Source organism: Phocoena sinus, chromosome 8 (genome assembly GCF_008692025.1).
Source record: "Phocoena sinus isolate mPhoSin1 chromosome 8, mPhoSin1.pri, whole genome shotgun sequence".
NCBI classification, from domain to species: Eukaryota; Metazoa; Chordata; class Mammalia; order Artiodactyla; family Phocoenidae; genus Phocoena; species Phocoena sinus.
Genome location: NC_045770.1, coordinates 30115275 through 30132154, shown reverse-complemented (window position 1 = coordinate 30132154; position 16880 = coordinate 30115275). Strand labels below are relative to the sequence as shown.

At 38.0% G+C, this 16880-nt stretch overlaps 1 protein-coding gene across 1 annotated transcript in view; it reads left to right on the top strand.

Moving 5' to 3' along the window:
* Positions 1-12807: 12807 nt before the first annotated feature.
* The window catches only part of DYNC2H1 (dynein cytoplasmic 2 heavy chain 1), a 376258-nt gene continuing 372185 nt past the window's right edge, over positions 12808-16880 (top strand). Inside the window, 1 exon segment of the mRNA XM_032639512.1 lies at positions 12808-13158. Within this exon segment, the coding sequence (XP_032495403.1) occupies positions 12964-13158 (195 nt within the window). The 5' untranslated portion in view covers positions 12808-12963.

Here is a 16880-nt window from a genome sequence, read left to right as displayed (position 1 = left end):
TTCTTAAGTTTTCTAATTTTATTTTATTTTTTATTCTTTATTATTTTTCTGCCCCTTTTTGTTTGTCACCTTTTTTTTGCCATACCGCGAGGCTTGTGGGGTCTTGGTTCCCAGGCTGGGGGTCAGGCCTGACCTACTGTGGTGGGAGCACCAAGTCCAAATCACTGGACTAACACAGAACTTCAGACCCCAGGGAATATTAAATGGTGTGAGCTCTCCTGGAGGTCCTCATCTCAGCACCAAGACCCGGCTCCACCCAACTGCCTGCAAACTCCAGTGCTAGATGCCTTGGGCCAAACAATCAGCAAGATAGGAACACAGCCCCACCCATCAAAAAAAAAAAGAGATGACAAAAAAATATTTTACACACAAAGGAGCAAGGTAAAAACCTATAAGATCAAATAAATGAAGAGGAAATAGGCAACTACCTGAAAAAGAATTCAGGGTAATGATAGTAAAGATGACCCAAAATCTTGGAAATAGAATGGAGGTATGGATTGAGAAAATACAAGAAATGTGTAACAAGGGCTGAGAAGAACTAAAGAACAAACAGTGATGAACAACACAATAACTGAAATGAAAAATACACTAGAAAGAATCAATAGCAGAATAACTGAGGCAGAAGAATGAATAAGTGAGGTGGAAAATAGAATGGTGGAAATAACTGCTGAGGAGCAGAATAAAGAAACAAGAATGAAAAGAAATGAGGACAGGGCTTCCCTGGTGGCACAGTGGTTGAGAGTCCACCTGCCAATACAGGGGACACGGGTTTGTGCCCTAGTCCGGGAAGATCCCACATGCCGCAGAGTGGCTAGGTCCATGAGCCATGGCCGCTGAGCCTGTGTGTCTGGAGCCTGTGCTCCACAACGGGAGAGGCCACAACAGTGAGAGGCTCGCGTACCGCAAAAGAAAAAAAAAAAAAAAAAATGAAGACAGTCTCAGAGACCTCTGGAAAAACAGTAAATGCACCAATATTCGAATTATAGGGGTCCCAGAAGAAGAAGAAAAAGAGAAAGAATCTGAGAAAATATCTCAGCCACCCAAGCCCAGGAAGTGCAGAGAGTACCATATAGGATAAACCCAAAAAGAAACATGTCAAGACACATATTAATCAAACTAACAAAAATTAAATTCAAAGAAAAAATATTAAGAGCAGAAAGGGAAAAGCAAAGAATAACATACAAGGGAATCTGCATAAGTTTATCAGCTGATGTTTCAGTAGAAACTCTGCAGGCCAGAAAAGGGTGGCAGGATATCTTTAAAGTGATGAGAGCAGAAAACCTACAACCAAGATTACTCTACCCAGCAAGGATCTCATACAGATTTGACAAAGAAATCAAAAGCTTTACAGACTAGCAAAAGCTAAGAGAATTCAGCACCACCAAACCAGCTTTACAACAAATACTAAAGGAACTTATCTAAGCAGGAAATACAAGGAAAGAAAAAGACCCATAAAAACAATCCTAAAACAATTAAGAAAATGGTAATAGGAATATACATATCCATAATTACCTTGAATGTAAATGGATTTTGTGTCCATTAGAACGCACACAAAAATAGGACCTGTGTATGCTATCTACAAGAGGCCCACTTCAGACCTAGGGACATATACAGACTGAAAGTGAATGGATGGAAAAAGATATTACATGCAAATGTAAATCAAAAAAAAGCTGGAGTAGCAATACTCATATCAGATATACTAGACTTTAAAATAAAGACTACTACAAGGGACAAGGAAGGACAGACACTACATAATGATCAAGGGATCAATCAAAGAAGGAGATACATCAATTATAAATATTTATGCATCCAACATACGAGCACCTCAATACATAAGGCAAATGCTAACAGCCATAAAAGGGGAAATTGACGGTAACAAAATAATAGTTGGTGACTTTAACACCCCACTTACACCAATGGGCAGACATCCAGACAGAAAATAAATAAGGAAACACAAGCTTTAAATGACAAAATAGACCAGATAGACTTAATTGATATTTATAGGACATTCCACCCCAAAGCGGCAGAATACTCTTTCTTCTCAAGTGCTCATGGGTCATTCTCCAGGATAGAGCACATCTCGGGTCACAAATCAAACCTTGGTAAACTTAAGAAAATTGGAATCGTGTCAAGCATCTTTTCTGACCACAGTGCTATGAGATTAGAAATCAATTACAGGAAAAAACCTGTAAAAAACACAGACACATATAGGCTAAATAATTCACTATTAAATAACAGAGATCACTGAAGAAATCAAAGAGGAAATAAAAAAATACATAGAAACAAATGACGATGAAAACACAACAACCCAAACCTATGGAGGCAGCAAAACAGTTCTAAGAGGGAAGTTTATAGCAATTCAGTCTCACCTCAAGAAACAAGAAAAATCTCAAATAAACAATAAAACTTTACACCTAAAGCAACTAGAGAAAGAAGAACAAAAAAAAACCCTCCAAAGTTAGTAGAAGGAAAGAAATCATAAAGATCAGAGCAGAAAAAAATGAAATAGAAAAAGAAAACAATAGCAAAGATCAATAAAACTAAAAATTGGTTCTTTGAGAAGATAAACAAAATGGATAAACCTTTGGTCAGACTCATCAGGAAGAAAAGGGAGAGGATTAAAATCAATAAAATTAGAAATGAAAAAGGAGAAATTACAACTGACACCACAGAAATATAAAGGATCATAAGAGACTACTATAAGCAGCTATATGCCAATAAAATAGACAACCTGGAAGTAATGGACAAATTCTTAGAAAGGTACAACCTTCCAAGACTGAACCAGGAAGAAATATGAACAGACCAATCACAAGTAATGAAATTGAAACTGTGATTTAAAAACTCCCAACGAACAGAAGTCCAGGACCAGATGGCTTCACAGGTGAATTCTATCAAACATTTAGAGAACAGCTAATACCTACCTTTCTGAAACTCTTCCAAGAAATTGCAAAGGAATGAACATGCCTAAGCTCATTCTGCGAGGCTACCATCACCCTGATACCAAACCAGACAAAGATATCACAAGAATGAAAATTACAGGCCAATATCACTGATGAACATAGACTCAAAAATCCTGAACAAAACACTAGCAAACTGAATCCAACAACACATTAAAATGATCATACACCCTGATCAGGTGGGATTTATACCATGGATGCAAGGATTCCTCAATATATGCAAATCAATCTATGTGATAAACCATATTAACAAATTAAAGAATAAAAGCCATATGATCATCTCAATAGATGCAGAAAAAGCTTTTGACAAAATTCAATACCCATTTATGATAAAAACTCCCCAGAAAGTGGGCGTAGAGGGAACCTACCTCAACATAATAAAGGCCGTATATGACAAACCCACTGCAAACATGATTCTCAATGGTGAAAAACTGAAAGCATTTCCTCTAATATCAGGAATAAGACAAGGATGTCCACCCTTACCGCTATTATTCAACATAGTTTTAGAAGTCCTAGCCATTGCAATCAGAGAAGGAAAAGAAATAAAAGGAATCCAAATTGGAAAAGAAGAAGTGAAACTCTCACTGTTTGCAGATGATATGATACTATACATAGAAAATCCTAAAAATGCCACCAGAAAACTACTAGAGCTAATCAACGAGTTTCGTAAAGTTGCAAGATACAAAATTAATGCACAGAAATCTCTTGCATTCCTATACACTAACAACAAAAAATCAGAAAGAGAAATTAAGCAAAAATCCCATTTACCTTTGCAACAAAAAGAATAAAATACCTAGGAATAAACCTACCTACGGAGGTAAAAGACCTATAGTCAGTAAACTATAAGACACTGATGAAAGAAATCAAAGATGACACAATCACATGGAGAGATATACCATTTTCTTGGATTGGAAGAATCAATATTGTGAAAAAGACTACACAACTCAAAGCAATCCCTATCAAATTACCAATGGCATTTTTCACAGAATTAGAACAAAAAATTTTACAATTTGGATGGAAACACAATCCTGAGAAAGAAAAACAGAGCTGGAGGAATCAAGCTCCTTGACTTTGGACTATACGACAAAGCTAAACTATTCAAGACAGTATGGTACTGGCACAAAAACAGAAATATAGATCAGTGGTACAGGATAGAAAGCCCTGAGATAAACCCACGCACCTATGGTCACTTAATCTATGACAGAGATTAGAGGACAAGTCTATGACAAAGGAGTCAAGAATATATAACGGGGAAAAGATAGTTGCTTCAGTAAGTGGTGCTGGGAAAACTGGACAGCTACATGTAAAAGAATGAAATTAGAACACTCCCTAACACTATACACAAAAATAAACTCAAAATGGATTAAAGACCTAAGTGTAAGACTGTAAACTACAAAATTCTTAGAGGAAAACGTGGGAAAAACACTCTTTGACATAAATTGCAGCAAGATCTTTTTGACCCACCTCCTAGAGAAATGGAAATAAAAACAAAAATAAACAAATGGACTTTTGCACAGCATAGGAAACTGTAAAAAAGACAAAAAGACAACCCTCAGAATGGGAGAAAATATTTGCAAACGAAGCAACTGACAAAGGATTAATTTCCAAAATACAGAAACAGCTCAGGCAGCTCAATACGAAAAACAACAACAAAAAACAAACAAAAAGCTCAATTGAAAAATTGGCCAAAGGCCTAAATACACAGTTTTCCAAATAAGACATACAGATGGCCAAGAGGCACAGAAGATGCTCAACATTACTAACTGTTAGAGAAATGCAAATCAAAACTACAATGGAGTATCACCTCACCCCAGTCAGAATGGCCAACATAAAAAATCTACAAACAATAAATGGCAGAGAGGGTGTGGAGCATATGGAACCTTCTTGCACTGTTGGTGGGAATGTAAATTGATACAGCCCCTATGGAGAACAGTATGGAGATTCATTAAAAAACTAAAAATAGAACTACCATATGACCCAGCAATCCCACTACTGGGCATAAACCCTGAGAAAACCATAATTCAAAAAGACACATGTACCCCAATGTTTATTGCAACACTATTTACAATAGCCAGGATAGGGAAGCAACCTAAATGTCCACTGACAGAAGAATGGATAAAGAAGACGTCATACATATATGCAATGGAATATTACTCAGCCATAAAAAGAAATGAAATTGAGTTATTTGTAGTGAGGTGGATACACCTAGAGTCTGTCATACAGAGTGAAGTAAGTCAGAAAGAGAAAAACAAATACCGTACGCTAATGCACATATATGGAATCTAGAAAAATGGTACAGATGAACATATTTGCAGGGCAGGGATAGAGATGCAGACATAGAGAATGGATGGGTGGACACAGAGGGGGAAGTGGACGGCGGGATAAACTGGGAGATTAGGGTTGACATAAATATAGTACTAAATAGATAGCTAATGGGAACCTACTGTTCCCATTAGGATCTCAGCTCGGTGCTCTGTGATGACTTAGATGGGCGGGATGGGGGGGTGGGAGGGAGGTCCAAGATGGAGGGCATATATGTATACATATAGCTGATTCACTTCATTGTACAGCAGAAACTAACACAACATTGGAAAGCAATTACACTCCAATTAAAAAATTCTAATAAAAAATAGTTACCATGGTATAAAGCTTTCTCTTCAGCACTTTACATTAGTGTTATGCATTTTTTAAAACAATATTAAAGGGTATTTAGTTGCAAATCTAAGGAAGACTGTTTTCTTTTAAGCTAGATCATGCACACGGTAAAGAAAGCATCATCAAAGCATCTAAAAGAATAACTTGCCTGAATTGTCTCATAACAGGAGGTTCCAATAAAGAATGCAGTGCTGCCACCAAAAACTAACCAGGAGAATTCAGGAGGCACAAAAGGAGGAGGGAGGAGATGCCAACCCAAACATCCTGTCAAATTCCTAGAAACCTTCACACTGGAATCTATCTTGCCTGAGAGATCTGCACACCACCAGGATAGACCCTGATTCAGTCCAAGTATGGGCAACAAGCAAGATGACTGGCCAAAGACAACCTGGAAAGCAAAACCCGTTACCATAAAACCTGAGACTGCAAGCCACGTGGCAGAGCAGCTCTCCTGGGTTCCCTTACCCTACTGCTCTCCACCTGGGTGCCCCTTCCCAATAAAGTCTTTTGCTTTGTCAGTACATGTGTCTCCTTGGACAATTCATTTCCGAGTGTTAGACACTCTTGGGCCCTGGAAGGGGTCCTCCTTCCTACAACAATTATAGAGGAAAAGATTACCTATTATAGTAATACGTTTTGAAATTTTTTTTATACTGAGAACCTTAAAACAGTAGGTTCACTAGCATACTTCATTACACTGAAAGGCAAAATTAAAAGCACTATATTTATTAGACAAATGATTATCATGTAACTAGTTATAGGTGCAACAGACTTTATTAAGACAACATACTGTAAAACAGCTTTACAAACTCACATGCCTACAGGGGCAAGTAGGCTATGTAAATTAGTGAAATGGTCAGGGTGTGAGACAGTGGGGTGGGTGAGTACACATCTTATCTGTAGCAGTCTGGATGGGCTAGATTAGGGCAGAGAAACAAAGAAGTCAATTGTTCAATTGTTTAAGACAACAAAATTTGTTTGTTGCTCACACTACATGTTGGTCAAGGGTCAGCTGGGGACCCTGTTCTTTGTCATTAGAACAAATCTATCTAGATTTGACATATCTATCAAATGTCACTATCTAGAACATTATTGGTTACTATGGCAGAGGAAAAAGAAAGCACAGTTTATCTTGCTTAGTCCAAGGAACATTTTTTTCCTTAATTTGAAATATGTTAGAAGGTAGTCATTAGAACTGTTCTCAGATATTTTATAGCTTTCTTTCTTTCTGTGCACAAGGTACAATAGCACTTTCCTGCCTACTTGCAATTAGATGTTACTATGTGGCTTGGTTGGCCAACAAAATGTAAATGGAATTGATGTGCATAAACTTTAAGAGCCACAAGGTTTCTTTTCACTCAATACCAATAAGATATATTTTCAACTAAAACAATTGTGACTATTCAAGAGAACTCTTATATAAGGTAATTTAAAACAAAGCTCAAGAAGTAGAAATAGTTTTTACCAAAAAGTTTACAATTAACTTTGATATTTAATTTTTAATACATAATGAAGCACTAGCATTCAAATAAATAGTATTTAACATCTGATAGAAGACTCAAAATATTTATTTAATCATAGTGTCTGTATTTTCTTATAGTGAAACCCAAGAGTATTGTCTGCAAGGAGCTCCACACTTTGATTTTGTTCTCCACCAATGTCTGTTTCTGATTCTCTTTGTTAGTGGAGATTGGGGAAAATCATCCCCACATTACCACATTTCTGGCCCATTCCCCTACCTCCTCAACCATGTCCAGGATTAGTCTGGGGAATGGGAGTAGACAGAAGTGCAAATGCAAGAATCATCTTCATTTATATGTATGAACTGATAAACACTAACTCCTTTATTTACATGGCTCCTTCCTCTCCCCCTATATTTTCAGTACAATTGACTACAGGAAGTATTGGGTCCCTATTAGAGTCAGGTGTAATGGTTAATGGCTATTTTCTGACTTAGCAGAATTTGGAGAAATAGACTATTATTCCACAGGTACACATAAAAATGTATAGAGGTAAACATATTTAAGTATTTGAGTTGAACATTAAATGTCATATTAGAATATATATTTCATTGTACTGGTGATTGAAATCTGTAAATACTATGCCCTAGAGTAAGTTTCAGCTTCTCTAAGCGTGAAGAAGAGGTTCTGAAATTACATTCTTTCATGTATAGCTCCCCCAACAGTGTCTAAGGATAGTAATTAGATGACTATTCTTTTTTTTTTTAATTTTGTAATCTTTTATTTATTTATTTTTATTTATTTTTGGCTGTGTTGGGTCTTCGTTTCTGTGCGAGGGCTTTCTCTAGTTGCGGCAAGTGGGGGCCTCTCTTCATAGTGGTGCGCGAGCCTCTTCACTATTGTGGTCTCTCTTGTTGCGGAGCACAGGCTCCAGACGCGCAGGCTCAGTAGTTGTGGCTCACGGGCCTAGTTGCTCCGCGGCATGTGGGATCTTCCCAGACCAGGGCTCGAACCCGTGTCCCCTGCATTAGCAGGCAGATTCTCAACCACTGTGCCACCAGGGAAGCCCAAGATGACTATTCTTTAATATGAAAAATGATATTATAACAATCCTATGGTATTTTTTCTTTCAATTGAATAAGAGTATAAAGAGTATATTTAATAAGTGGGGCAATATTTTTTAACCATCATTATGTTTTTAATATAATTTGCCCAATATTTGTCAAACATAATGGATAAAACAGAAAACGTTTTTTTTCCTCTATTCACTTTCATAAAATAGATACAGATAACTTAAGAGATCATCTAGAACAGTGGTACCCTGGGAAAACGAGTTATTTTTAGGGGTCTGTGAGGTCAAACTATTTCTACAATAGTAAGACATTTTGTGCCTCTTTCACTGTGCTTGACATTTGATGGTGTAAAAGTAATGGTGGGCAGAATTCTAAAACAGCCCCGAGGTTTCACTCTCTGGTGGGCACACCTTGTATAACCTTCTCATCTTGAATGTGGGCAAATCCTGTGAATATAGTGGGCTACCACTTCCATGCTTTAGTTTACTACTCAGTTAACTTTGAGTTAATAAAGGAGATTATTCATTGGGCTTGATCTAATTGGGTAAAACCTTAAAAGGAATGGGGCCCTTTGGGTTATAAGAGATTTGAAGCACAGGAGAGATTTGATGTGTAAGAAAGTTCTCCATTGTTGGCTTTGAAGATGCAGGTAAAGAATGCAGTGGCCTCTAGTTGCTGAAGGTGCCTCCAGCTTACAGCCAGCAAAGAAATGGGGACCTAGGTCTTGCAACTTCAAGGAATCTAGTTCTGTCTCAGCTATATGAACTTGGAAGAGGACCCTAAGCTCCAGATGAGAACTCAGCCTGGCCAACATGTTGAACTAAGCCTTGTAATACCCTTAGCAGAGGACCAGAGATGCAGTTCCCAGACTACTAATGGACAGGACTTCAAGCTAATAAATGGGTAGTGTTTTAGACCACTAAGTTTGTAGCAATTTGTGATGCAGCAATGGAAAACTAATATAGTGGCTAAACTGCTGACACCTTGGCACAAATCAAGGCACCAAAATGTTTTAGTAGTCATCCATTCTTCACTTCCATGTACTCACAGGACAAGATTCCAGTTTCACTTACGAATGTCCTCAATGATAGAGTAAATAATTTTATCAGATCTCAAAACTTGAGTACAAGTCATTTTAATATTCCGACTGATGAAACACCATAAAGCACTTCTGCTGCATACTGAAGTACAGTTTGCCTTAAAAAAAAGAACTTGTGTGACTGTTCGAATTGTGATCAAAACTAGCAGCTTTTATCACTGAAGGCAATTTTTACTTGAAAGAATGACAAACTATGATTATTAAGATTTGGATATTTGGCAGACTTTTTTTCCTCAAAAATGAATGAAATAAGCCTATCATTTCAAGGAAAAAACTGACAGTATTTGTTGACAATGATGAAATTCAGGCTTTCATGCAAAAATTAGAATTTTGGAAAACTTAAACTCTCTACTGTAAGTTTGACAACCTCTCCATACATAAAGACTTTTTCTTATGCTATCAGTGGTTTATTAATGAATGTGATTTTCAAATATTGCACAGTAAAAGGTATCAACATTTAGAAGATTTGCATAGCTCAAATATTTTCCAAATGATCAATGCATGATGTTACAAAATTATGCATGGGTAAAATATCCATTCAGAGTGCAAGTGACCAATGGATTTTAATGTAGTTGAGTATGAAATGTTGATTGATATGGTTCCAGATTCCAAATTGTAACTGTCCTTTAAGAAACTACCATTTGTGGAGTTTTGGTTTAGTAACAAAGAAGAATACTCACAGTTATCTGAAAAGATTATAAAGTTCTTTCTGCTTTCCAACTACATTATCTGTGTTTTCTCCATATACTTCAACCAAAACAACATATTGCAAGAGATGAACTGCAGAAGTAGATAGAGGATCTCCCACTAAGGAATATATTAAAGAGATTTGCAGAAATGTAAAACAATACCACTCTTCTGACCAAATTAATTTTGTTTTGGGAATTATAATTATTTTCATAAAATACGTTATTTATGTTAACAAGTCATGGGCTTATTATTTTTAAATTGATGAATAAATGAATATTTTAAAATTTGTCTCACATTGAATGACTATTATAGTAAATGTTGATAGAAATAATGCATAGAAAAAAAATTTTCTGGAAGCTTCAAAACTTTTTTAAAGTATAAATAAGTCCTGACACCAAGAGGTTTGATACATGTAAATATCGAAAAAAAAGTTAGGAATCCTTGGTTCAGAAAGGTTTTGTGCCCTGGCTCACATTATGTTTGTATGCCACCTGCTAACCAACTTTTAAACAAATGCTCCTCATTAATTTTTTTTAAACAGCACCCTACTGCTGATATCAGTTACTCATTGGTTAGTGTGGCCTAAATTGCTATTAAAAAATAGACCCACACATGTATAATATAAAATGGTTCAAACACAATAAAGGTTACGTGGGCCTCTCACTGTTGTGGCTTCTCCTGTTGCGGAGCACAGGCTCCGGACGCAGAGGCTCAGCGGCCACGGCTCACGGGCCTAGCCGCTCCGTGGCATGTGGGATCTTCCCGGACTGGGGCACGAACCCATGTCCCCTGCATCGGCAGGTGGACTCTCAACCACTGCGCCACCAGGGAAGCCCAATAAAAGTTATTTCTTGCTTAACAATTGCTGGCTTTATGCCACACTGTGATTCAGAAGCCCTGGTTCAGACTCTTTCATGGTTCTGCCATCTCTTGATGATTTGTTAGCTGCATCCAGCTGGCAAAGGGTAAAAGTATACTTACTTCTTTAAAATCTTGCCTTGGAAGTGGCACACACTACTTCTGCTCACATTTCATTGGTGAGAATTAGTTAACGTCCACACCTGGATGGTAAACACTTCTTAGCTGTGAAAGGGGAGATATGATGTTAGTGACTAGCCTGCTGCCTACCACTGTGAAATAGTGTCTAGAGATTGATTGAGAATTGGATTTGGGTATGAATCTTCATTCTATAACTTACCATCTCTGAGATTCTTTCTTCTTTATTGAAGCTTCATGAGTACAGGGCCTTTATCTGTCTTGTTTTCCACTCTAGGCCTAAGTCTGGGTATACAGCAGTGAATAAGATACACAAAATCCCTACCCACATGGGGTTTACATGTCAACTGGACATCTAGGTTAAAATGTTTTTTGACATCTGGGTTAAAATTGATTAAAACACTCAAATTTCATATCTTGTGGGAGTCCAAAGCCCATCCAAGATTTCTAAAAATTCCTGGGAGGATGAGATTCTCATGATTTCAGCTGCTTTCTAGACTCATCTCCCTACATGTGTTGCCTTTTTATTCACTTTTATTCACATTGTCATGGATGCTTAATTCAGCCATTTCACACATCTCCACCAAAATAACTCACCCAGACTAAGCATTTGTGAGTAATGGAGACTTTCCTTAAGACCCTGGTAAGGATCATAATGCCCATTGCAGAGCAAGAATCTCTGTATCCATATTAGCCATTTTTGCTTTCAAAATCCTTTTTCGCTATCCAGTCACCCTGGGTTGCTATTTAGATTTTTTCCCATCCAGCTGCCAGCATTCTACCTCACTGACTCCCTTCCCATCTTTTGGATTATTTTGTAAGAATTTGAATTCATTTCCCTTTATAATTTAAAGCACTTCAGCTTTCTTTAGTTTCCATTCCTCAAACTTAATCAAGATGCTCAGCAGATAAAAAGACCTTCTTTCTAATTCTAAAAGAATATAGTAGTGATTACTGAGTGCAAATAAAAAAATTGGTATGTGTTTATTTTCCCTAGGATAATGGCTCAAATCAGGGCTGAGATGATGACTGATTATGAGGGCAGAGACTATGGTCTCCAGGGCCTAGTTCACTACTTGGCATATAGCAGCATGCGGTAAATATTTTTAGAAGATAATTATTGAATTCGGAGAGTCTTTGATGAATATTGGGATAAATGACCAGCAATTTAGTAGTTTGTAGTGATGCCATGGGGCAGAAAATGATGAAGGCTGATTTCACGTCTGTATTTCTTCAGCATTTGGTTATGCTTGTTATAAAACAAATTAACAAGTATCACTGCCTGTTTTGGTTATTTTACAATATGGCTGTGTGTTCTGATAACGATTGTGATGAAAAATTGGTGAAATAATAACATTTTTCTGAAATAATAGGATAACAAAATTAAAATAATGGTGGGAAATTAACACAGAAACGAGCAGAGTAAGATGGAGAAAGTAAATTAACGTTGTATTGAACTCCTATTCTTTATCAGCCTTTTTAAAAATTGGTGCTTAAGTAGTAATCTCTTAAAGTCCTCATTATAATCCAGATAGTATTTCCCTATTTTACAGACGTGGAACTTGACGTTGACAGAGTGGTTTGCTAACGAGTGAAGGGGAAGAGGGAGCATTAGAACCCCAGCCATCCTAAATCCTTGTCATACTGCTGCACTTGAAGACTAGAGGTATCTCTTCTAATTATGCGTTATAAGAAGTCAGTAGAAAGCATTAAAGGCAGATTTTGCGACCTGACACAAACTTGCCTGAATCCTTTGCAATCGAGGACCGCGGCGAGCAGCTAAGGAGCTCCTAGATGATCGATCCTCTCCGAGAGCTTTGCGTGCGCGTGTCCGAGATGGTAACGCCCACCGCACGCCGCCGTAGTGCTCCGTCGCCATAGCGACTGCCCGTGGCAACCGCGGAGCTCCGAAGGCCTGCAGGCGAGCTCCGGATTTGGGCCGAGTTCTCATCTTCTCTTTACTTCTGTCCCGACTGTTTTTTTCCTCCTTCCCTCTTTGCCGCCCTCCCTCCCCTTTCCCCTTCTCTAGAATCATGGCGGGCGGAACCGGGGACGTTCGGAAGCTTTTCATCTTTACTACTACTCAGAATTACTTTGGACTGGTGTCGGAATCCTGGGACCAGCCGCTGCTGTACAACAGTACTGAAATCAACAACTTCTTGGACGACGGGAACCAGATGCTCCTTAGAGTGCAGCGATCCGACGTCGGAATTTCCTTTTCCAATGTGGTATGCTTCCCTGCACCCCTGCCCTGACCTCCCTTTACGTCCGCAGGCTCAGCTAGAAGGATGTCGGGTCCGTTTCTGCCTTCCTGTTTGGATCATCCTAGAGGGTCCAGTGCTGTCCCCGCTTGATGAGCTGCGCTGGCCTCGTGCTTCAGCCTGTAGTTTCCAAGCTTGGATCCCACCTGACCAAAGGAGGTTCCCAGTCCACGCACCTGAAGAGAACAATTCTAGTCTTTCTAGTTTTTTTTGTTTTGTTTTTTTTATACTACAGATAGGTTATAACTAAAAATAAAATATTTACCTTATTTATTTAAACATTTTTTCTTTCTCCGCCCTTTTGAGGTTCTTTGAGGCAAATCCTAGTGTATCTTTTTTGGATTATATATGAGTTTAAATTTACTCTAGGGAAAGAATAGTTAGGAATTCAAATCTTTTAAGAAATAATAAGACAGAAAGTTTAAATTCTTTTTGTTGTGCCACATATGATGTATTGATTTATTCATTATTATTTACTGGTTCCTCCACTGGCAAGATTGTTTAAGAAATGGTTGCATTTGCAACCAGGAGATACACACACACACACACATTCAGAGTAATACATAGAAAAAAAATTGCCTCACACATTACCCCTGCCTCACACTGAGCCCCTGCTCAGTAAATGGAGGAAAATTAACAAGTGATAGTCATATATTAAACCTTTTCCTCTTGTGTTCACGGGTGTCCCTAGGTCTAACAGAGTATTTGACGCACAGCAAGCACTGAATGCATTTTTTGTAGGATGATTGTATCATTCACCCTATTATGAATTTTTGTTCTTGGATTTCACTCAATTCTATTCAATCGATGTATTTTGAACTCCATATATGCAAGGCACTTTGCTAGGTTTGGTGAGTTTACAAAGATGTAAAAAGCATAGATAATCATAGCTAACGTTTATTTTCCCTTTACTCTCTGTCAGGTACTGTTCTAAGTACTTTGTGTGTTTTGGCTTATTTAATAGTCACAACAACACTATAAGATAGAAACTTTTTATTTCCATTTTGTGGCTGAGGAGAGTAAGGCACAAAGGTTATACCCTAAGCATTAACTACTCCACTTCTCTAATAGGTTAATATAATTCAGAACAGGACCCCCTGTGTCTGTCTTCTAGAGCCTCACTCCAGTGGCCTAGATTGACATATACTCAACAAGTTATAAAATCAGGGCACACAGTTGTAAATGCCACCGAAAGTTTAGATAGAGTGTAATGGGAAATTAAGATCCCACAAGCTGTGTGGCCAAAAACCAAACCAAACCAAACCAAAACAAACAAAAAAAGAAAATGGAAACTATAACTTTTAGTTAAGCTAGTAGAGTCCAACAGTATATTTTATCTTTAGTCATACATCACACTACAGATTTTTAGTCATATTTGAAAATGTTTTGTTATATCTTAAGTTGTACTTTAGATATCTAAGAATCAGCATGATTAAAGAAATTAACAATTACTGAGTATCTACTATGGGTCTGGCATTGTCCTGGGTGCTGGGGATAAAGTTATGAACATGTCAGGGTTTATCTCCAAGGAGTAACATTCAAATGGACAAAAGTGAGCTAAACACATGCACACAGGTATATAATGTAACATAATTTTGGGTATTGATAAGTGCTGTTAATAAAAATAGAGTAATGTTAAAGTAGTGATGGGCATGGGGAGAGGAAGTGCATTAAAATAGAGAGGGAGAGAATACCTGTCTGAATTAGTGACCTTAGAAGTGAGATTTAAATGATGACTTGTAGGCAGATTTAGAGGAAGAGTTTTCTAAGGAAAAGAAATGATAAGTACCAAGGCCTTGAGCTGGGTCTTATCTTGGTTTTAAGGAGCTGGAAAAAAAATCCAGAGTCATTGCTGAAGTTTAATGAATAACCAAAGAATGTGAAAGTTACAGTATGGGCTGATCATTTAGGACCTTGTACACCATTTAGGTTGAAATAGGAAGTCGTTGGTAATCTTAAGCAAGAGAGAGATATGATCTGGTTTATGCTGTAGAATAGAGGTTGGCAAATTTTCTCTATAATGGGCCAGATAATAAATATTTTGGGCTTTGCAGGTCATAAGGTCTCTGTCACAACTCCACCTCTGCCATTGCCATGAGAAAGCAGCCATGACAATATGTGAATGAATGAGCTGCATTCCACTTTATTTATGGACACTGATACTTGAATTTCATATCATGAAATATTATTATTCTTTCGGTTTTTCAGAAAGTGTAGAAATAATTTTTAGCTTGTGGCCTGTACAAAACAGGCAGAAAGTTGTGGTATGCTGATCCCTGATTGATCCCAGTAGGTGATAGAGGTATTTTGCAACCTCAGAAAAGAACCAACTTTACACCTTAATAATTATCAAACTATAGTCAGTTAAGACGAAATAGCAGTTGCCAATGATAGGGAAACTTGGAGGAGATGTGGCTAGGAGTGCTCATTCTCAGTTTTTCTTTACTCAGGGAATGATGAGCAGCTGTAGCCAACTTATCCTTTGCTTTAACTCTGACTTTGGCTAGTGCAAAGCTCATTGTCCTGATGGATGTCCCAGGATGGCTTGGACAGTGACTATAGATACTGTTTTCAAAGTATGATGTTAAAAGATGTATTTTCTGGGGCTTCCCTGGTGGCACAGTGGTTGAGGGTCCGCCTGCTGATGCAGGGGACACGGGTTCGTGCCCCGGTCCGGGAAGATCCCATATGCTGCGGAGCGGCTGGGCCCGTGAGCCATGGCTGCTGAGCCTGCGTGTCCGGAGCCTGTTACCCGCAATGGGAGAGGCCACAACAGTGAGAGGCCCGTGTACCGCAAAAAAAAAAAAAAAAAAAAAAAAAATGTATTTTCTGAATATTCTTTCTTCAGATAGGTGGGAGGAGGGAAGTTTAAGGGTATGGTCTATTTAATTACTAAGGAATGAATTTTTCAAATCTACTTATCTGCAGCTTGTTATTCTCGCTTGTAATTGGAATAAAATGATCATGCTAGCAATAGAATTCTAATGCGTGAAAAATGAGAGTTTGAGAAAAGCAGCAATACTGAGTAAATGCCAATTCCTTCCTAGTGGCTAAAAAAATACAATGATTAGGATAAAAGAAAAGTAGCACAAAAGCTCACTCACCCTTTTTTTTTAATTGGAGTATAGTTACTTTACAATGTTGTGTTAGTTTCTGGTGTGCAAGGAAGTGAATCAGCTATATGTATACCTATATCCCCTCCCTCTTGGACCTCCCTTTCACCACCGCACCCCCTCCATCCCACCCATCTAAGTGTTGAAGAGCACCGATCTGAGCTTCCTGTGCTTTATAGCATGTTCCCCCTAGCTATTTTACACATGGTAGTGTATATGTCAACCCTAATCTCCCAATTTGTCCCACCCTCCCCCTCCACCCTGTGTCCACATGTCTGTTCTCTAAGTCTACGTCTCTTTTTCTGCCCTGCAAATAGGTTCGTCTGTACCATTTTTTTAGATTCTACATATATGTGTTAACATATGATATTTGTTTTTCTCTTTCTGGCTTACTTCACTCTGTATGACAGACTCTAGGTCCATCCACATCTCTACAAATGATCCAACTTCGTTCCTTTTTATGGCTGAGTAATATTCCATTGTATATATGTACCATATCTTCTTTATCCATTTATCTGTCGTTGGACATTTAGGTTGTTTCCTTGTCCTGGCTATTGTAAATAGTGCTGCAGTGAA